This window comes from Trifolium pratense, linkage group LG1 (genome assembly GCF_020283565.1).
Source record: "Trifolium pratense cultivar HEN17-A07 linkage group LG1, ARS_RC_1.1, whole genome shotgun sequence".
NCBI lineage: Eukaryota > Viridiplantae > Streptophyta > Magnoliopsida > Fabales > Fabaceae > Trifolium > Trifolium pratense.
The window spans coordinates 36698716-36721111 of record NC_060059.1 but is presented as its reverse complement, the minus strand read 5'-3'; the positions used below and the strand labels follow the sequence as shown (position 1 = coordinate 36721111).

Sequence of the window (22396 nt, the reverse complement as noted above, 5' to 3'; positions counted from 1 at the left end):
TATATTCGAATAATTTGAATGTACCGGTACATTAGAGTGATAAATTGATAAATTAGTAATTATTTTTATAAATTAACCGATTATTTTATTTTAGAGATAATAATATCACAAGAAAAAACACAATTTTATTATTTATAGACATTACACTAAATTTTTAACATTTTTCATTAAAAAAATTCAATAATGATGATTATTAGGAATAAAATTAAAAAAATGTCAAATTTTATATTTTTAACAGTTTTGATAAATAATATTTAGTTATTATAATGTTTTTAATGATATAAAACATGATTTCTTTTAAAAAATATCCATTTATCTACTTATTTAAATATCTGATATACCGATACATTAGAAAGTATCAAATGTACCATAGAATTTCCCTTAAAATATTGACGATAATAAGAGCTCGTTTGTCCCAATTTTTTTTAGAGCTTATGTAAACAGTTTATGCGATTTATATATATTATTATAAGTTTGTCAAGATAGTTTATGATAAAATAATTTATAAAATTACAATTTTCACTAGTGTGAACTTATAAAATAACATAAAACTTAATTTATATTGTATAAACTGTTTGCATAAGCTCTAAAAAAAACTGGGTCAAACGGATCCTGAATATTATTTTTTAAATTTAGAGGCTGGGAGTTTTCATAATTTTTATAATTGAAAAAATAATTTAAATGACAACAGTGTGATTAAGACAACGAGAAATAAACATGCATTTGGTATTAAACAGTCACTATTAATCGGGTCATCGTAAGTTTTTATTTCATGAGAGTATCGCTGACAATTATTATTATAATTTATGATAATTTATCAAAATTAATCCACTTGGTTCATGTTAGCACTTTGTCCGATTTGTCTCAGTGAAGAGAATCCATTTGATTGTGAATAAGTTCCATACATACTAGTATTTGAGATTATAAATTAATGTGAGTGTGACGGACTGACGGTGGTTCAACAAATTGTAAAAAATTCTAATCATTATCGACGGTATTTTTTAAAAGTAAAAATTACAACTGTTTTTATCTTTACGGCTAAAATAGTAACAAGATTAACACCCTTTCAAAAAAAAAAAGTAACAAGATTGATACCAGTTTAATACGACATATATTTTTATTTTTTATTGTTTTCATCAAATCGGTATACTTTTTTTATTGATACAAAAAGAGGCCGAGCCCAAAAAAATAAGGAAATTAAATCGCTAAGCAAACACTTAAAGGCATGTAAGCTCCTAAAATGTCCTAAAAAAGAAGTTTTCAAAATATACAAATCAAGAGAAGTTTTCAAAATATACAAATCAAGAGATTCAAGGTTAGACTAAAATTAGCTAACCAATGACTTGATCTTTTCTCTCATGCCAAGTACGAGTTATTTTAACTTGTCAATCCATGTTCTTAAGAGTATGTATGAATGCGTTTAACCAAAGTATTCTTTCGTTTCAAAATATAAGCAAAATTTGGTCAACAAAAGTGACTATATTTGGTTTAAATTTTGAACTAAAAACATCAAGTTTGTTTGACTCATTTTTATCTTATATTTTGGGACGGAAAGAGTAGATATGTCTCCATTAATATTATAATTTCCGGTAACAATGTCAACTAGAGCCTTCAAGTCACTCTCGACATAGAGATGGGTGATCCCATTTCTTCGAGCCATGTTCATCCCCATATCTCAGCATAGAGTGTGTCACAAGAACCATTCTTACGAGCATAATATTCAAACAAATGACATTGCTATCCCAAAGTAGACCGCCATATCCCGAACTATTATTTTAGCTCTTACGTGCACCGTCACAATCAAGCTTTGCTCAACCCTTTGTCGACCTTTTCCAACTATTAAAAACAATGTCAATCTTATGTGGTCATCCAGTCAGGTGAGTCTTCTCACAATTATCAATCTCCATTGTCATATTCAGAATTACATGGGTAAGATTGTTGGGGCCATGAAACCCTTCTTCGAAATTACTCTTGTTCCTTGACGGATTTGGATCCTCCAATTTTTCCTCATGTTTTCTCTCATATTTCTTAATCTAAGGGTTGGTAAAAGAAGAGAAAACATCAAAGAGAGATCAACCATTGAATTAAACAAAATGAGAGAAAACATGAGAGAAAATTGGAGAGGATCCAAATCCTTCCTTGACATGCACAAGTGCCAATATGTAACCAAGAAAATTGTCCGCCACTTATATTGGTGAACTCTTGTCCTCTTGTTGGTTAGATTCTGAAAAATATAATCTCTGCGATTCAAAGAAAATAAATTATTAATTTAATTTGAATCTACTAACCTGACCCATATTTGAGTTGTTGGGCTACAATCCCTTAACGACAAAGATTCACCGTTGTTGGGACTTGGGATAACTAAAATCAGTTAAATTTTAAAAAAACATGTTTAATGACAAAAAATATATAAAAAGCAAATTCTCCTCTTTTTCACCCCAAATACCGGCTAATGCAGTAAGTTGAGTAAGAGAGTTATTACCGGAAGCAATAAAAAGAGTAAGTCGGAAAAGGAGATCAATCGGAGCAGCAGTCGTAAAGTGAGAAGTTGAGCAAAGTCCAACTCGCAGGAGAACATTAGTGAATGAAGTAAAGGACATTGTTGGATCAATTCAGTCATCAAAATCGAATGTAGCAATGAGGAGTGAACGGAGTGACAAACGCGTCATGATGAGGGAACTAGTAATATGAGACAACCGTAAGTGATAAGAATTAACGTGTCGCGGACCGGTAAGATTGTGGTAAAGTGTTAAATATGCAGTGATGTGCATGATGTCACGAAGTGATCAAGTTTACCTCGTGATGTCATACGGAAGCAGTAATAACAATTGGAGTAAACCCCGGATAAGGTGAAACGATGTGTGATAGTGTCCGGGAATTTGTAGACCTACGCTATAATGATGTAGTCAGGAGAATGACAGTAAGTAGTCGAAATCAGAGTGCGCAACAAGTGTTAGTTGAGTATGTAGCCAGCAGTTTGGTTTTTAGGCCAACATCCCTTTGAGAGAGGAGAGTTTTGTTCCGAGGGACTGGATGCAATTGTCCGTAAAATGATTGACGAAATGTGACGAGTAAGTTACGCATACGCCGACACTTAAACCTTGGATTATTAGTAACTAAGTACCCTTGAGAGAAGATATTGCGTTGGAAAACGGTTCAACTGAGAAGTTTAACGCGGCGAACTAGTAAGAACAACTATGCTCCAGTGATGATTTAGAAAGTACAAAAAGGGACTTTTGTGCCATGAACAATTGAATTAAGGAAAGATAACATAAAGGACTAATATAACATGAGGGGCACCTGAGAGTTGTAATATTGAACTAAAGTTGAGAGTTCAATAACATGAAAAGGAAGAGTGGAATTTTCGATGGTAACCTTAAACCTGCTAACGCAGTGAAAATGATGGATAGTAACCCTTTGAGAGACAAACCGTGATCGGTAAACAAGGGAAATTGAGGAAATTATACAGGAACGTGGGTGGTTTACCCTGGTGTTAAACGAAGAAGTTTTGGATTTCGAGGACGAAATTATTTTAAGGAGGGTAGAGTGTAACGACCCAACTCTAGTTAATAATAACATTATTATTTAGAGAACCCAATTATGAAGTTTTAGTGGCAAATTAAGTATTTACAACTAGTAAAGGGCACAAATTATAATATTGAAGCATGAGGGGCAATGTAGACTTTTGACCATTTAAAAAAATGAGTAATAAAAGAGACAAGTTATAGTGAAGAAATCACAATCTTCTTCATTCTTTCTCTGTCAAACCGAACCACTCCCTCCACCACCATAAAACTCCATTATTCAATTCCTCTAAATCCTTCAACAATCAAGCCTTGCATATACCTTTTTCTCTCCACCCATAATCACTTAGTACTACTTGATAAGAAAAAAAATCAAAATAGAAGAAGAAAATTGTTAAGGCCTACGAGTCCCATCCTTGCAACACCCTTGACACATTGATATGCATTGTTTAACTACGACTTTTCAGTAACCTTCAAGCTAAAACTTAACCTAACATTAAGTAATCACAGCAATTAGTAGCTTTAGTATTAGTCGCCTCTTTTACCGACTATATATAAATCAAATACATTAATTATACAATAAATTTTAAAAAAAATAAATTTTATTTGTATAATATCACAGGGGGAGTATATTTAAAAAAATCCATGGTACACTCATTTGAAGTTATTTGATGAAGTATAAAAATGTTTTAATATTTTGTTGAAAGTTTGAAAAATTGAGCAACTCAATAAGATTTTTTAATTTGACGGTTGAATCAGTGAAATTTAATGTTTATAATGAAGGTATCTATCCTTGCAAAGTCGGTGAGTGTTTCTGATGAACCTATGCAAAATTTCGAACCATGTACGAGAACCCGAGCGTGAGGCGGAGTTAGATGAACATCTGATTGTCCGAGATCCTAAACAAGTTTTAGAGTCTGGAGTGCTTTTGAACCTATACTATAGTTAGTTGCAGAAGCAAGAAAACATTTTTTATTTCCACAGCTGAATTAATAAAATTTAATGTTTATAAAGAATTATTAAGCGGAATAAAATTTTTTTAATTTTTTTCTCAAGAGAATAAATCATAAAAACTCAAATGATCAATACTCGTAGAAATATCATAACAAATATGAATCCAAATGAGGGTAACAAAAAGTTGACGTAAAAGAACTACTAATGGATGAGGATATCCACTTTATTGAAAATTTATTTTAAATATATATCTAAAATATGGGAGCTTCTATGGTGGATCTGAAAACTTTCAATGTACCGGTATATTAGATCAATTAATTAATATATTAACGATTATTTTTATAATTAAAAATCTATTTGTCGATTATTATTTTTCAGATATGATGATTTCATAAGAAAAAACACAAGTTCAATGTTTTATAAGCATTATACTAACTTTTTTACATTTTTTCATTAAAAAATCCAATAATGACTATTAATGATAAAAAATTCCAAAAAAAAAAAAAATTTTTTTTTTTACAATTTTGATAAATAGCATTTAGTTATTATAATATTTTGGCTTAACTACATATTTGGTCCCTTACGTTTATTTTAGGTTTCAATTTGGTCCCTTACGTTTAAAAAGTATCAATTTGGTCCCTTACGTTTATTTTAGGTTTCAAGTTAGTCTTTTCCGTTAGTTTTGTCACTTTCAACGTTTGAACAGTACATGTGTCACTGTGTCCAAGTGCCACGTGTCAGTCCACATATGCAAATTGACTGCCACATGTGACAAAATTGACGGAAAGGACTAACTTGAAACCTAAAATAAACGTAAGGGACCAAATTGATACTTTTTAAACGTAAGGGACCAAATTGAAACCTAAAATAAACGTAAGGGACCAAATGTGTAGTTAAGCCTAATATTTTAAATGATAGAAAAAATCTCTTCTTTCAAAAAAATATTCATTTACTTAATAATTTAATTTAATGATCTGATGTACAGGTACATTGAAATTTTTCTGATGTACCATAGAATTTTCCCTAAAAGATATACTTTTTTGATAAAAATATTTAATTTTTTTTTTTACAACAGAAAACTTAATTCATTTCATTTAACAAAAGGTTATCAATACAATGAGGAATCGACTCAAAAATACGGCGACGCGACTAGTCATATAGAATAGGTCGCTCTAGTTAGGGAGTGAGCAATCATATTCGCTTGTCGCTTTACAAACTTTACCTCAAAGTTAGGATTCAACACTAAAAGCGACTTAATATATGAAATCAGCATACTAAATTCAGAAATTCCTACTTGCCTAAAAGATATAGCATCAACTACAATTTTGGAGTCACTTTCAAATATGACATGAGAGAAGCCTCTTTATATCATTTCACTCATTGCTTCCTTGATGGCCATGGCTTCTCCCTCCAATGTATTGAGTTTTGCTTGCATGATATTGGTTCCCGCTAGTAAGAATCACCCTCTTTGGTCTCGAGCACATCATCCCCAACCTGTTGCCGCTTGTGTCTTGAAGAAGCTTGTGTCAACGTTACATTTCACATTGCCCAAAGGTGGTTGCTGCCACTGCTGTTCCGCTGATCTCTCATTCCTCCAAATATAAAAAATTAAAGCACTTATATATTATGGAAACCGTTCACTCGTGGTTGTATGACATGATTCAGCCCTATATGGTTCCAAGCTTCCATGCTTCCTACACAATCAAAAATATATTGAAATATAAAATTGTAACGTTATTGTTATTTTTATTTCTTTCTAAAAATAACAACGATATTCATATTCATTCCAACATCGCTAAAAATAAAAAGGATGAATCTGCGAACAAACTCACAACATCCAAGTTAATAACATTCAAGTTATAATATAGACCGGATACATTAAATATGCAATGAAACTAGAAAAATAATTTTTGCTTATATATTGTCACGGAGGGTGTATGTTAGAATAGAAAATATTATATTATTATTTGTTGAGAAAATATCTCTATAATTAGGTTTCTTTATTCTTAGCCCTATAATTACGAGATTTGATTTAGATTTAATTATATTCAATTGGTTACCAAGGTAGTCGTACTATTTTATTATGTAAAATATTGTAATTAGGTCATTGACATCTATCAATAATATTTTATGTTTCTTCTTGTTTTCTCCTATTATTTCACCTAAATACCAATATTTCAACATAGTATCAGAGCCATGATATCCGCCTTGAAACATAATTCCGCTGCAACTTCTTCTGAGAAAAATTAACTCTCGCTTATTCTTTGCTTTAGCTTTGTTTTCATATAAACCATTTTTTCATATAAACCCTAGCCGTCGTTAATATTTCTTTTTATTTTGTTCCAATGTGGTTCTTGTTTACTTGCTTTTTATTCTAACCTTTTTCATTTGTTACCCTGACACATGCAGCCACATGCCACTTTTCATGAATCCTTTATCTTTAACCACCGTTTTTTTCAAGATTGATCGTCAGTCTCTCTTGATCTTGTTTTGGTGGTCTAATTTCCCGTTTGTGATCCCTTAATCCGCGAGCATTCCCGTTTATGATACCTTAATCTGCGGGCTTCCCATTAGTGATACCTTAATCTGCGGGCATTCCCGTTTGTGATACCTTAATTTGCGGACTTCCCGTTTGTGATACATTAATCCGCGGGCATTCCCGTTTGTGATCCCTTAATCTGCGGACATCCCCGTTTGTGATACTTTAATCCACGGATATTTTTACTTAATTTGATATGAATTCATCTCTTGGGCCGTTGCTCTACTACTTCTTTGGTTGCTGCTCTTCGTTGACTTGCTATCAATGAATTTAATTTACTTTCAGGGTTAATTTTGTAACAAGCTTAAAGCTTAGTAAGCTTTAACTTGAGGTGAAGTGTTAGAAATTAGAATAGAAAATATTATATTATTATTTGTTGAGAAAATATCTCTATAATTAGGTTTCTTTATTCTTAGCCCTCTAATTACGGGATTTTGTTTAGATTTAATTATATTCACTTGGTTATAAATACCGAGGTAGTCGTACTATTTTATTATGTAAAATATTGTAATTATCAATAATATTTTATGTTTTTTCTTGTTTTCTCGTATTATTTCACCTAAATACCACAATTTCAACAACATACGATGACAAACTGCCTACAAATAACATGATAAATTTAAAGTCATCGGAATGTCCATGCTTCCAGATCTGCAACGATGATGCTCGATCAATGATTGAATCTGCAATTGATTGAAGTTGATCTTTCTATACGAACTAAACGAACATCGCAACAAGACGAGAAATCAAACGCCGTACCAATGACAACTAACAACACAACGCCGCACTCAGACGACGATATCACAACAAAAGAAAGAAAAACTAAAAGACTTAAGACTTAATCCATGTGAAAATCACTTATTTAGATTGAAAGCAAGAAAAAAAAGATATCGAGGGGGTGATTTTAGGCCAAAAATAACCTAAAATCACCCCTCACCGATGAAGAAAGAATAAAACTCAAAGAAAAGAGATTAGGGCCAGCAGTGTTTGAGCGAGCGTGTGCCTGTGTATAATTTGGGTTTTGTAACGTTATTGTTGTTATTTTTTGTTGGAAAATGAACTTTGATGAGTTCATTGTGATTGGGAATGAAAATGGGTGCACACATTGGATCTTTTAGGACTTTGAACTAAGAGGGGTGAATTGAGAAAAGTGGGAAAAAATCTCACATTGGTTAGAACACATTCTTTAGTAGTGTATATATATATATATCCCATTGTGACTAATATGGGCGTGCTCCAAGGATATCCAATTTTATAAATGATGGACTTCGCACACAATGTCGACTATCACACGCGCGTCGCCGCCGTTTGGCCAGCTCGGATCAGACTTGTGCTTAGGCACGAAATTAATTAATTTTTTATTAGTTAATTTAAAAGGAAAGCATGGTTAATGTTTTCAATGACTGCAGACAGCTATTTCCAATCAGCTCTGATTCTAAAACGATTCTCACTTATTCCAATTAAACCACCAATTCATTCTGTCCCCTACAGTAACAATTTCATTGTCTGTTCCGTTTTTGACTATATGAAAGTTTTTGGATATATGAAGAAAGTTGTCTTCTTCATTGTATACTTCAATACACAATTCTGAGATAAAAAAAATTCCACTAAATTCTTTTCCTCTCGTTTTTTCTTCATCGAACGAAAAAAAATATTTCTGCGTGTTTCGTTGGTTTTTTTGGCTGATATTGTAGTATCAGTTTTTCAATTGATATTGTTGTATCAATTCGAACTCGAACGATATTATTATATCATTCAAGAAGGTGTTTTCTTTCCCGATCGTTACAACGCAGTAGTTGATTGGTGCAGTTGAATTGGGCTGTTTCATCCTGGGGAGGACGCCTTGTATTATCTACTTTGCACGTCTTAAAGAGAGCGACCTAGTGATTACTGTATTATTTTCCATTCAAACTTCAACTTCTTTCTCAATTCTCATAAAAATTGAAGAGTTTAAACTAAAACGTTTATTGAGTTTAAAGAAATATGAATTGACTGTAAAAAGGTTTTATGTAATCTTTTTGTTGTTTTGTGTATTATCGTATCATAGTATGAAGTTTTAATGAAGACTTATCTCCTTCAGACTCACACGCGGGGTCGGGACAAGGGCAGCACGTCACATAAGTTCTCAGCTTAATCTTACTCACAGGCGGGGTCGGGGCAAAGGGCAGCACGTCACAGAAGTTCTCAACTTAATCTTACCAGCGCTATATCTTGGGTGCGCGATATGGTGGGATTGTCTAGTACAAAGACCCTCATCCCTGAGTTACATCAGCTAGCGGAGGCTACGCAAATCGGGGAACCGACAAGTTCTTCCGTAGAAGTCAGGCAGACCCGGCCCCAAGGGGGTTGCAAGGTGAGCAACGGCATCGGGCCTCCAAATTTTGGAGGTCTCAACTCAAAATTTTGAGGTCATATAATAATAGTGATATATTGTTAGTATTTATAAAATAGTAGTAGATATAGTCAATAGATTAATTTTAAGACCCTATAATAATAGTTATATATATTACCAATGTTAATATTTAGACCCTATAATACTTACAAGATTCTTGATTAGGAATTTTCTCACCTCCCAACCGAATTTTCTTCATAAGCATGAGCCATGGAATCGAATCCATGACCACGTGTTTAAGGGGAAAACTCTTACTATTTGAACCAATTCATTGTTGGATGTTTCTTATGTTACTTATAATTTAAATAAAGGATAATTCTTTTTAATTTTTTAACATTTTTTCATATAAGGTCCAGTTTTAATTTTAAACCGGGCCTCCAAATAGTCGGGACCCGCCCTGATCTCCATTGATGAATTTGTGGTATCAAATCCCTAACCAGGTTTTGTTAGTGAGTTAATTTTTGGAGAAGTAAGGGAGAACTTATTTTGTTTTTTTAAATTAAGAACACTATAAAATATATTTTTTAAATGTTCTACTTGTGATTGAAGTATTATGTGATCATTTATCATATTCTTCTTTAAATTATTTTAATAAGGAAAAACTAACATGTGCACTTTAAAGTATATTTGATCACTTAGACCAATTCATTATTGTTAATGTTTTATGGGATCTATATATTAATCATAATATATAGAAATTTATGGAGAAAATTTAGGAGTAACATTTCAAAGTAACACATAATGAAATGTGATTGGATGACTCTATAAGAACAAGTCCACACTAGTACATGCATAACATAAAACTGTAATTAATAATGATAAAAACTAGGTGAAATTGAAGGAAAAAAAAATCTTAAAACTCTTGATGAAAAATAAGCAATAAAAGTATTCAAGTGAAAAAGTAAAAATTAGTTATATGTATTTATTGATCCCAATACTATTACTACTCTATAAGGTCTAACATCCGTGAGTTAGATAAATAATACCAACAACACTTGCGCGGCTTGCACTAACTCTTCTCACACTCTTTTCTTTTCTCTCTCTCTCTCTCTCTAAATTCATCATCATCACATAATCACCAAACATATATCTTTCCTATGAATCTCAAAAACCATGCACAATATGTGAAGTTATATCCAAATTAAGCAGCTAACATTTCTTTACAAGGTTTGTGTTATGTCATTGTAACATGTTTATGTCATAGTTTTAATTAAATTGTTATTAATTATAAGGTTTTTGATATGGCTGAATATTGTTATTAATATACATGATTTGGTGATGATGGTGTTTGTGTTTGTGTTTGTGATGGCAATGAGAAACAGATCCTTCAATTGGTGATGGGAAGAAAAGGAGGAAGCTGGTTCTCTTCTGTTAAAAAAGTTTTTAAGTCATCATCGTCGTCTTCTAAAGACACGTCAGTGCCTGTCTCCACGCCCGTGCAGCCGGACAAAAAGGTCATCAATTCTCGATATAATCTAAATTTGTTCAATTCATCTATTTCTTGTATTCATTATATTACATTGTCGAGGAGTCTCTTGAGAGCACCATAACGTTTTGGTGAATAGTTAGTGGTGTTCTGATCTTTTGATAGTCTGACCGATTAGTTCGTTGTAGTTTTTGGTGCAATGTTCGCCGGATCCTCCATCATGAATTTTCATGTTTTATAGAACTTATGAAAAAACCTTAATCATGGATCAAGTCATTACTAATCACTAATTTAAGTCAAATTTCTTGAATCAGTCATGGACTTTCCTTCATCCTCAAACTCTAAAAGGAAAAGGAAATTGTATATCTATCTGAAGCATATATAGTCATAATTCATAAGCTATTTCTGCTCTTTGCATTAAAGGCTAAAACCAAATTTTTAAGGTAACTTAACAGCATATTAGTTGCATGCTGTAATGTTTGTCTTTTATATGTTGCAAGACTCTTTCTCTGTTCTTACATAGGACCATTGAACCATATACAGCATGTAATTATGTTGTATTGTACATGGTCCCCTATCATATTCAACACATGAATCAAACAAATTTTCTTGTTCATGTTTATGTGTCACATAGTTTTCATCCAGCCACACCTAACTCATCACATCGATCATTGAGCATGAATTCACTATGTTAGATCATCATCATAAAGCTCTTTAGTCGCAGTCGGATTTACAAAAAAATTTTATTCAAAATGTGTTTGATATAGTCTCATCGTGATTGCGTTGCAGAGACGCCAAAAAAATGTTACGTTGCAGTACAAATTACAGTCACATATAAAATTGATATATAATAATCTATTTTCTTTTATGGTTTTCGACCATCAGATTAAGATTAGACGATCCAAATTTCAGTGAAAATTTACATATTTATTTTAAAATCGAGATCGTCTGACTATATGTGATCCACTACCCCGTGACTGCACACAGCCAACGATCTATGCACTTAGATGTTGGAATTTGAATGATTTTGATTATTTTTTCAGAAGGAAAACAGAGAGAAATTGGGGCATGAAGCGGCAGAGGAGGTGTCGTTCGAGCATTTTCCTGCAGAAAGTTCACCTGATGATGTAACCAATGAAGAGAGTACGACATCAACACCTGCGAGGGACGATAGAAATCATGCCATTGCCGTTGCAGAAGCTACTGCAGCAGCTGCTGAAGCTGCTGTGGTAGCGGCTCAAGCAGCTGCAAGAGTTGTGAGATTGGCCGGTTATGGACGCCAATCTAAAGAAGATAGAGCAGCAACATTCATTCAATCATACTATAGAGGATACCTAGTAAGTCCTCATCTATCTTCTAGAATCCGTTTGTTTGGATTGAATTATTTGAATTTGTGTATCGGCATAAACATTTTTGACTTCTGAGACTATTTGAGCGAGTTTATGAAAATAACTTATGATATGTCCATATAAGTTGATTTCAGTTTATTTCCATAAACTCTCCCAAATAATTTATAACTTACATGAAAATGATTTGATTTGATTCTATTTTATATTATGTTATAGAAATATCTGATACATAAACACTTAATAAATATTATGCTATAAATGCTAAAGTCAAGTTTCCATATTAGTCTAACCTTGCATGATATCTTTACTAGTTTGTATAATACAAGATTCACAATTGTTTTTGTTTTGATTTTGCTTTTGGGTGGTTGAAATATCGTTTATCGCTTAAGATCATAAGTTAATATCTGAAGTCACTAGCTTATTATGGCTCTTTAATTTAGCACCAACTACCAAACTTGTACATTATGTCATGGTAATAGTGGAACGTACTTGTTAAGCAATATTGTGCCTTAATGTGGCCAATAAACTTGCAGCACTATTGGTACCTAATCCATATTTTAGACTTTGTGTTGATTATGTTTGAAGTTCAATCATCTACCCAACCACTTATTTTCTCCATAAAAAGTTCCACAATGGATAAAAAATAATTTGAATATGAGTTCATAAGTGATTGTGGTTTGAATATGGATTAAAAAGGAAAACAAATTATAGGCAATTATTGCGTTAACATAGTAATCATTTTTGACCGTCCGATCAGAAATGAACGGCTAAGATCGAAACTGTGTAAAACTGTAATGAATGAATCATAATCGTTTGATCACTTTTCAATACGGCCAAGATTAGCTACCGTGAAACTGTGTGTTGTTTTTACAACAAATTGTTATACATTTATAAGTGAGTGCAATATAGATCACCATACAAGGCAGTTTTGTAGTATTGAAATAGATTAAATCTGAAAATCTAAGATGATATAAGTTTGTGTGAAAAGTTTTATTTTTCAATTCCTAGTCAATGAATTGCTCAAAAATACAAAGCAGTTTTGTAGTGTTGAAATAGATCAAATCTGAAAATTTAAGATGATATAAGTTTGTGTGAAAAGTTTTATTTTTCAATTCCTAGATAATGAATTGCTCAAAAATAGAGCCTAAATAGGTGTATGGGCTAATAAAAGGAAATGTGTCCTATTTAGTACAGCTCCATGAAAGCTAACTATTGTTCATTGAATACTCACAATTTGTGTTTACCTGTCAATTGGTTACATTGACTTAACTCTATGCATATCCTTTATGGACTGATGATGATACAAATAAGTACTGTACTGTTCTTTATGGTATCCTTTATTTACTTTTATTAGGTTCTCTTGAGAAAATTATGACTCACATGTACTAGTTTATAAAAATAGCTTACTTTGCTCAAAAGAAAAAGAAACAAAAAAGCATACTAGCTTAAATGAATAATAGATTAACTATTTTACCTCTTTGATACTAAAAATAACTGAGAATTAACATTTACATCTTTTTACGGAAAGTTAAGCGGGTTGCGCTACTTGTGTTGGCTAGGGATTTTGGAGTATGCTCTTTTTTAAGGTTTCAGGCTCAATTTTTTCTGATGCCAATTTCGGTGGATTAGTCTGCACAAAGCAACAAAAGAAACTCTACCTTTAAATGGGCCTCTGCAAGTGGACCGTGAGATTGGACCATTGAGCAACAAAAGAATTTCTTTTTTTTTTTTTAAAGAAAAAGTTGCTTATCAAAATACAAGTAGTGTAATAAAATACTTTTTCTTTACACCAAATTTGAAGAGTGTAATTAACTTTTCTACACCATGATAGTTAATTTTATTTGTTGTTGTGTGATTTATAAATAGGCTCGACGTGCACTGCGCGCATTGAAAGGATTAGTGAGGCTACAAGCATTGGTGCGAGGACACAATGTGCGCAAGCAAGCGCAAATGACAATGCGATGTATGCAAGCATTAGTACGGGTGCAGGCACGAGTGCGAGCACGCCGGATTCAGTTGAGTCATGAGAATCTTGAGAAAGCAATGGAGGAAGAGCAAGAATTTTTGAGACAACAAGAGACTGTTACTAAGCCTATGAGTCCTATGAGGAGATCATCAGCCATTAATAATAATGGTTGGGATAACAAGAATCAAAGTGTGAATAAAGCTAAAGAAAATGATTTGAGAAAACATGAAGCTGCAATGAAGAGGGAAAGAGCTCTTGCATATGCTTTCAATTATCAGCAGGTAAGGTTACTCAAATCTACTATTATCTTCTTGTTTCAAAATTATTTATTTATTTTATCATTTTAAATACATGTCATTTTTATAAATTAGATTTATTATGCATACTTTCAACTTAATTTTAACAACTATTAATTTTTTTTACCTTGTCAAATAAAAACATAACTAATTTTTTTAATCCGTATAAGTAACTGATAGCTTAACTGACAATACTAAAATTATCAGGTCGAATATTTTTTCTAGTGTCCTGCCTGGATTGCCCAACTATTAATTTTATCATTTCTTTATTTTATCAAACAAGCCTATAAGCTAGTATAATAATTTCCAAGAAATTATACACTCAAACTTAACAAAAAAAATTAACAACTAATTTAGAAGAATATGAATTCCATGTAGTCAAAAAATGATGCAGTCATACAACATTATACACTCTTTGATTTTTATTTTTGTTACTTTTATACACTCTTGATTGAAATCAAATGATATAAATTTAACAATACAAAATATATTGGTCTGATCCAATGGTTAAGATTCAACTGAGTCATTAACCTTTGTTTAATTAATTCTTACACACAAATAGCAACATTAATAATAATAATCAATTAATCACATCATAAAAAAGAGTGAACATTTTGTTTGCAGCAACATCAAAAACAACATTTACATAGAAATTCAAATGGTGATGATGTTGACATGGGAACCTATTATCATCCAAATGATCAAGAAAAAGCTCAATGGGGTTGGAACTGGTTGGAGCATTGGATGTCATCACAACCCTACAATGTAAGACCCTTAGGCCCACGTGAGAGTTCTTACATGACACTTCCTTCAACAACATCAAACACAACAGACAACATGTCTGAAAAAACCGTTGAAATGGACATGGTTGCAACACCAAGTAGAAGCAACTACAATTTGGGCCTAATGGGCCAAGAGTTTCATGAAGCAAGCCCAAGATTCAGTAGGCAGTCTCAAAGACCACCTAGCCCAGGTAGGCCCAGTTATATGGCTCCAACTCAATCTGCAAAGGCTAAGGTTAGGGCTGAAGGTCCATTTAAGCAGAGGTTTCCATCTGGGGCTAACTGGCACTCGTCTACTAAGGGAGGATCGGTTATTGGATCGGGCTGTGATTCGTCTAGCTCGGGTGGTGGAACAGCGTCTGTTTACCAGTTTCCAAAAAGCCCAGGCCCAAATGTCAATGGTGTTCGTTCGGAGTCTAGACGGATTGTGGGTGGTAGTCAAGACTACACTGAGGATTGGGCCATTCCACTTGGAGCCCATGGTTGGGCTTAATTTGATTCTTTTGTTTTTTGAAAAATAATAAACAAAATGTTAATATCCTCTATGATTGGTCTTTGGTATGAATTTGGTATTTATGAACAGTTCAATAATGTTGTTGATGTGATGAAGTTTTTGATTGTAATTTAAGGATATTTAATATTATGTTTTGTGTGTAAGGTGGTATTTGCTTTCGTGTTTTTTTTTTCTAATGAAAAGATTGAAATAGTGTTTGATTTGATGGACAAATTTTATTGAATAAAAGCACCCGAACATTACGATAATAAGTCGTTTAGTTTATAAAGTCATATATTTAGAAAGAGAGATGCTATTCGCGTATCTTGAGAATGGAAAATAAAATAAAATTGTATGGTCATACTGTATTTATATATAGTCTAGTTGTGCAAAACGATTGTTTATATATCATTTCTCATTTAGAAAAAAAAAAAAACACACATATATATATATATATATATATATATATATATATATATATATATATATATATATATATGAATAGATACATGCATTAATATTTTTTTTTATTGTTAAATATTTTTTTAAAAAAAAATAATGTTACGAATCTATGATAGTTTATGTATTTGTGAACCAACATTACCTCATCATGTGGGGCCTACAGACTACAACCACCTTATAAGAATCCCTTCCTCTAAGAACCATACGATTAACACTAACAACATAAATTAGGAGCAAATATTCTTTACCACCAATACACACAAGTGGATGTGTGGTGTGTCAAAAGGATGAATCCACCATTGAATTGCATGTAGAATACACACAAAGTTTTCAACGTTCAATTCCTTGATTGACAATAAATATAACAATCAAACATGGGCTTCACCTGTGTGACGCAAGAAGGATGAGATTGGTGCCCAAACATAACACACATAAACTGCTTTAGGATAGCCTGCTTGTTCAACTTTTCCTTGGTGGCTACAAAAAGGTATATCAAACGTATATGCTACCTCTATACTAAAACATGAAAAAAGTAAAACAACATTGAAAAAAAGATAGAATTTAAACAAATCATGTTGAACAATGAGTCATTATATTGGTTCTTTTTTATATTTTAAAGATTTAATGTATATATCTACTCAAAAAGTTTGTTTTAGCATAATCGTGTACTACTAAATAACAAAGGGAGAAAAGGGATTTAAGAAATTGCGGCTTAATTGTTTTTCTTTTTCTTATCTTTTTACTTTTTTTTTTTTTTTCTATGTTCAAATTTTGTGAGGTGGATCATGGACTAACTTTCTATATTGTGTTGAGATAATGACTATATTGTGCATGTTCTTTATTTGTTGTTTGGAATATCATTTATAATGCTCAACTTTTTCATTGACTAGATTCATAATGCTGGTTTAATTTATTTAGTGATAATAAATTAAACAAATCTAAAAAATTTGCAATGGACTACAATAAGAATTTCAAAAATCATAAAGAGTTGGGCCGAGTCCTTGTATCGAAAGTCTTTCTTGAAAAGAAAGCTTCTACTTGAAGGCGAGCACGATAAATTGAATGACGAGAATTTGTTGTGACAAATGTGGGGTGAGTTAAGTCGCACATTACTTAGAAAAATGAAAGTTGAACATTTTATAAGTGAGATGACACATAAACCTAACGTCTTAAGGTTTTAGATTAAGATATGGTGTCTAACTCAGTTATATATTGTTATAAATTATAAACAAAATTTGGTTAAAGATAATTGACTTATTTTGTCCAAATTTAAACTCCAAATATATCAACTTTTTAATTCATTTTTGCTTATAAGATGGGGTATCTTATTAAAATTGCTCACCCTTTGTGCTTCCAACTCCATTATTAGTTCCCTCTCCCCTCAACATCACGTATAAGACAATCAGGTTTATAGTTGTGCTCTCCACCATCAATCACCGTCTGCTAATTAGTGTCATGACACGCAGTTAATTAAAAAATGAAATATGGTAAAAAAATTCTTGCAACTTAAGTATTCTATTTTTAAAAAAAAAAATTAAAAATAATATTTTCAATGCAAAACTTATTTTTTTGGTTTGCTTAACTAAGTGTCTCGGATCGAACACTAGTTATCATGATTTTTTATAATTATCATTTTGTTGTTTTTTATTGACAAGTAATTTTTTATTTTTTTTATTTTTACGGAGGTATAATTATTTTGTTCTATATGTAATTTAATAATTATTATTTGAGCTGATAACATAACATGGACTTCATCTTGATTATTAGTAAAATATACAAACATACATAAATTACCTATAGATCTATACCCTAACTGTTTAATCGGTTTTGACTTAATTTCAGTGACAATGCAATGTGTTATGTCCCTGCCTGACAACAATATTTACACATAAACTCATACTCTAAATTGGATAAATATTGTCTCAAGTGGCAAAAAAAACTTGAAAAATGTGAAGATTTAGAAGATTGAAATGTAAAGAGAGAATATTATTTGAAATTGAAAATAAAGGAGAAAAAGTAGGTTAAGAGTTGAAATGTGAAATTAAGAAAATATGAGAGAAATATTTTGAAAAGGATCTATTGTCATAAAAAAAGTCTTTAATATTTATGCATACATTGTGTATGGTCTTTCTCAAAGAACATAATTTAACTTTTATACACTTCAATATTTTTTTATTTGTCGACCTAATATAATTGTCTACTTCAACAATGTATTTTACATATTCAAATAAGATATGTACCACATGTTCACATTTTTTTTTTGGAGTAAATCATTGGATTTCTTTACGATAAGTTATAGTAATAGTCTAATAGATATCATATCACTTAAATAATTATTAGTAATATTTTTTTTTTGGTACAAATTATTAGTAATATTTTAAAGTGCAACATATTTTAATATTGTATATAGGGTTAAAAATGACACAAGGCAACTCGCGCATTGTTTCAGGCTCGATTCGATAATTAACTCGTTGAGCTTGGATCATGAACCAAATGAGTTAAACTTTAATTAAAAATTAAGTTCATTATCCATTTATGTCGGTCTAAATTCTGTGTTTATACATTATACACTAGGGATTTTTTTTTTTGATAAGCCATTATACACTAGGGATGATTTTTATCTTTTAAAAACAATACTAGTTTAAAAGGTTACATATTCAATTTTAAAAATTCGACCAACTCTACCAAAAAAAAGAATTTCAACCAAAATTTCAACTTTAAAATCATGTGATCACTTAACGAGATGAACATAACGAACCGAGCCGAATTATTCATAAACTTAAAACGAATCGAACTTCAACTAAAAAATAATTCGTAATAAACACAAATCGAGTTTCATACCAAATCAATTCTTAACAAGTTGAGTTCAGCTGATACGAATTCGACTCAATTCAACCTATCTACTGTATCTAAAATATGAAACCGTAGACGTAACATGTAATAGTACTCCGTAGTTTATTTATAACCCATTAATTACTCTTAAGACTCTTTAGTCATCATTACACAGTGACCGTTGATTGTCCTTATCTCCAATTTAGAAATAGTCAATGTGGGTCCCAATTCAAGGACTAATCCGTCAATCCATCATTTATTAATAATAAACGCGCATGTTCTCTCTTTCTCGTGAATCATAGGAGCCTCTCAAAATCCCACACTCTTCACTCTGTCCCTTTAAATACCCCCACAAACCCTCTATAAAATAAAAAACCACATCTCAAAACTCACATCCAAAATTCTGCTTTTATCGCTTCGATTTGTTTAAAACATTATGGGTTCAAAAATTAACAAAAAATTGGATTATGGTTACAATGATGAAATAATTAACCACTACAACACACCACACAAACTTTCTCTACCAACAACCAAACGGCCATGTTTTTCATCGGAGGCTCCAACACCGCCGCCACGATCGGCAGCTATATCGATACCGTTTAAGTGGGAGGAAGCACCAGGTAAGCCTAGACCTTGCCATAGAGAATTATCAGAGGCAAAAGAAAGAGAAGAAGTAGTTAACAACAACAACGTTGTTAGAGCTTTGGAACTTCCTCCGAGGTTGTTGTTGTCTTTGGAGAGTAATAATGGTAATAACAATAATGCGCCGTCGCCAACAACTGTTTTGGAAGGTCCTTACGTTGGAAGAGCCGTGTCTTTTACGACGTCGTATAGGGATAGTAATAAGGAGATTAGTAGTGGTGTGAATTTCGGGTCCAGTAGATGGGGTGGATTGAATTTGAAGGAAGATAATAGAATTGATCGTCAGGGTAGTTTTGACTTTTCAAGTTGGAGTGTTGATGGTGTTGATAAGGTCAAGATTACAAGAGTTAGGAGAAGGGGAAGTTTCTCACGTGGAACTTCACATTTTTGGGTATGTCTCCTTTCCTTTTTTATTTCATTTGAGATTTCCTCCTCTTATTTGATCAAATATACTCCCTTTACTATATAATTACGGTTCATTGAAAATGTGATGTATTTGACCATTCTTCCATATAATAATAGTGATCGAAAGAGTATAAGTTATTTAATAAAATTAAAAAATTACTTATAATGATTATCGAATGAGTATCTTATCTATTCATGTCTCACTATTTATGGGGATTGTTGTTGCATATGCTTTGGGATGGTTCTTTGAGAATTTTAGGTTGTGAGTTAAGTAGTTTTAGTTTTTTTTTTCGTCTAAATTAGTTTTGGGATGATTTTGCCCATTTTTATAATGTCTCATGCAATTTTGTGTGTGGGCATATATATCACTTAATTTAGTTCATGAAACATTAGTTTAATTCAATTTTGATTTATGAATTTTTTTATTAACAATGGAGTTGATACGTTGAATATTCCATTTATACTAGTTTTTTTTTTTTTTTGAAGGCTCTATTTATACTAGTTGTGACATAAAATTTTAGAATTTAGTTCTATGTAGTAAGGAATTTTTTGCATTCACATTAGTAAAATATTGATGGTTGTTGGATCAATATTAAAGGATTCAAACTAAAATTTGGTATTTCAAATTATAAAATCAAATTTGAAAATATGCAATTTTTGAACAATTTGATCTTTATTGAACGACCACAAATGGTTTAAGTATTTATTCTCGTAGTGCAAAGTTTATGGAATCCAATTTTTTTTTTGACAAAATATGGAATTCAAATTTAAAATTTTGTTGTGATGGTCATTTTTTTTTTCTAACTTTGTATAGGGTATGGCATGTACTAATCAAAATATGTAGTTATGGAAAATAAATGGCAAAATAAATTGCTTACATTAGTTTTCAAACTTGTCTTCTTTGTTAACTACTCTTTGGTAGAGTGGTAGTAATATTTTCAGAATCAAGTATAATGCTTAGCAAAGAAGGTATTTGGTAGATAAAGGTAACGTTCAACTGGAAATAAATGGGTCTTCCTATGAAATTTCACTAACATGTGGTCCATGTTTATTTTTGGTAAATCCAAAGGTATCATCCCCGCGCGACTGCAGAGTCTAATCCTCTCGAGTGACTGAGATTCATTTAAGGGGTTAGTAAAAAGATAAACTTTGATCTAGTAATAACTACTAGTAAAAAGATATTATTTGAACCAGAAGATTTTGGGTTTCAGTTAATGTCTTTAGAAACAAATGTAATTTTCTTTGTATTTTTAGAACTTTAAAGTTTTCCTATCTTAAACCGAAGTAGTAGTATTATTTTGAGACGGATTTGACCCTATATTCCCTTTATTAAAAAAATAAATAAATACCCCGCATGAAAATTTGCTTAGGAGGAGTTTTAGGAAAATATATTTTTCAACAAACTTTTTTTCTTGCTACACATATTTATGACTTTAAAGAGAATATTAGTAGCATTATTCATATTTTAGAGAGTCAAATTAAAAATTAACCACAAAGTTAAGGAATGCATAGATGAATGCAAAACTTTATGTTTTGATGATGTTTGGTAACACCAGCAAAAATGAACTTTCACTGGAATAGATAGATATAGATAACAAGAAAGTAATGCATTTTCTTTGCTATGACTTTTGGAGTTTGTTGCGTATTAAAATTATCATTTTAATTTTAAATTGGTTTGGTTATTGTATTAATACAGTATCTTATTAAGAAACAATTTTAAAATTTCAGGCAAGCATTTATGGAAGCTTTAAACAAGTGGTCCCATGGAAGCGCAAACAAGAAAAGCAACAAGGATCCAACAAAATTGACAACGTTTGATGATGTTTAACTAATGAAATGTTACAACCGTCTCTCTTACCCTTTTCTACTAAAAATAACACTACCACTTCTACCTGCAAATTGACGGTGAAATTGATCTCTTCAGATTAATCGGTTTTTAGGTTGGATATTAATTTTATTTTAATTTTATAAAAAAAAACATTACCACTTCTATTTGTATATTAGCAACAATATAAAGACATCAATGGTGTAGGTAATAATTTATCCACGGTTTTATAAACTGTGTCTTCATGATGAAGTACTATAGTATATCATAGTCTAAGATATTATATTTGAAATTCATTCCTATAGTTTTTATGAATGAATTTTAAATATCAGATTATAGTTATTTTTTTTTTTTTTTGAAAACAGATCATGGTTATGTTATGTGTTAACAAGACAAAAAAAAATGGGTCATGCTAACTAGTGCCCCCGGGACACTAGTTAAGGATACAAAAAAAGTAATTTTTGCATTAGAAATGACACTTTTTATACTTTACAAACATTGACTACACA

General features: G+C 31.5%; 2 protein-coding genes across 2 annotated transcripts; both read left to right on the top strand.

Annotated features, from left to right (window-relative positions):
- The first annotated feature begins 10319 nt into the window (after nucleotides 1-10319).
- On the top strand, nucleotides 10320-15871 carry LOC123902937 (protein IQ-DOMAIN 21). Its single transcript, XM_045952775.1, has 5 exons — nucleotides 10320-10576; nucleotides 10732-10863; nucleotides 11879-12172; nucleotides 14051-14431; nucleotides 15071-15871. Exons 2-5 carry the CDS (start codon nucleotides 10747-10749, stop codon nucleotides 15719-15721), a joined length of 1443 nt encoding a protein of 480 aa, XP_045808731.1. The 5' UTR covers nucleotides 10320-10576; nucleotides 10732-10746; the 3' UTR covers nucleotides 15722-15871.
- A 3435-nt stretch (nucleotides 15872-19306) lies between these two features.
- Nucleotides 19307-22024, top strand: LOC123902936 (uncharacterized protein At4g00950-like). The gene is made up of 2 exons (XM_045952774.1): nucleotides 19307-20048; nucleotides 21791-22024. The coding sequence occupies exons 1-2, from the start codon at nucleotides 19452-19454 to the stop codon at nucleotides 21878-21880; spliced, it is 687 nt and encodes a 228-aa protein (XP_045808730.1). The 5' UTR covers nucleotides 19307-19451; the 3' UTR covers nucleotides 21881-22024.
- The last annotated feature ends 372 nt before the right edge of the window (nucleotides 22025-22396 follow it).

Excerpts from the sequence above, each read along its gene's own strand:
- LOC123902936 (XM_045952774.1), top strand. The coding sequence starts at position 19,452 with ATGGGTTCAAAAATTAACAAAAAATTGGATTATGGTTACAATGATGAA. Across the intron at positions 20,049-21,790 it reads GTGGAACTTCACATTTTTGG|GCAAGCATTTATGGAAGCTT; the intron begins GTATGTCTCCTT and ends TTAAAATTTCAG.
- LOC123902937 (XM_045952775.1), top strand. The coding sequence starts at position 10,747 with ATGGGAAGAAAAGGAGGAAGCTGGTTCTCTTCTGTTAAAAAAGTTTTT. Across the intron at positions 10,864-11,878 it reads CCGTGCAGCCGGACAAAAAG|AAGGAAAACAGAGAGAAATT; the intron begins GTCATCAATTCT and ends TTATTTTTTCAG. Across the intron at positions 14,432-15,070 it reads ATGCTTTCAATTATCAGCAG|CAACATCAAAAACAACATTT; the intron begins GTAAGGTTACTC and ends TTTTGTTTGCAG.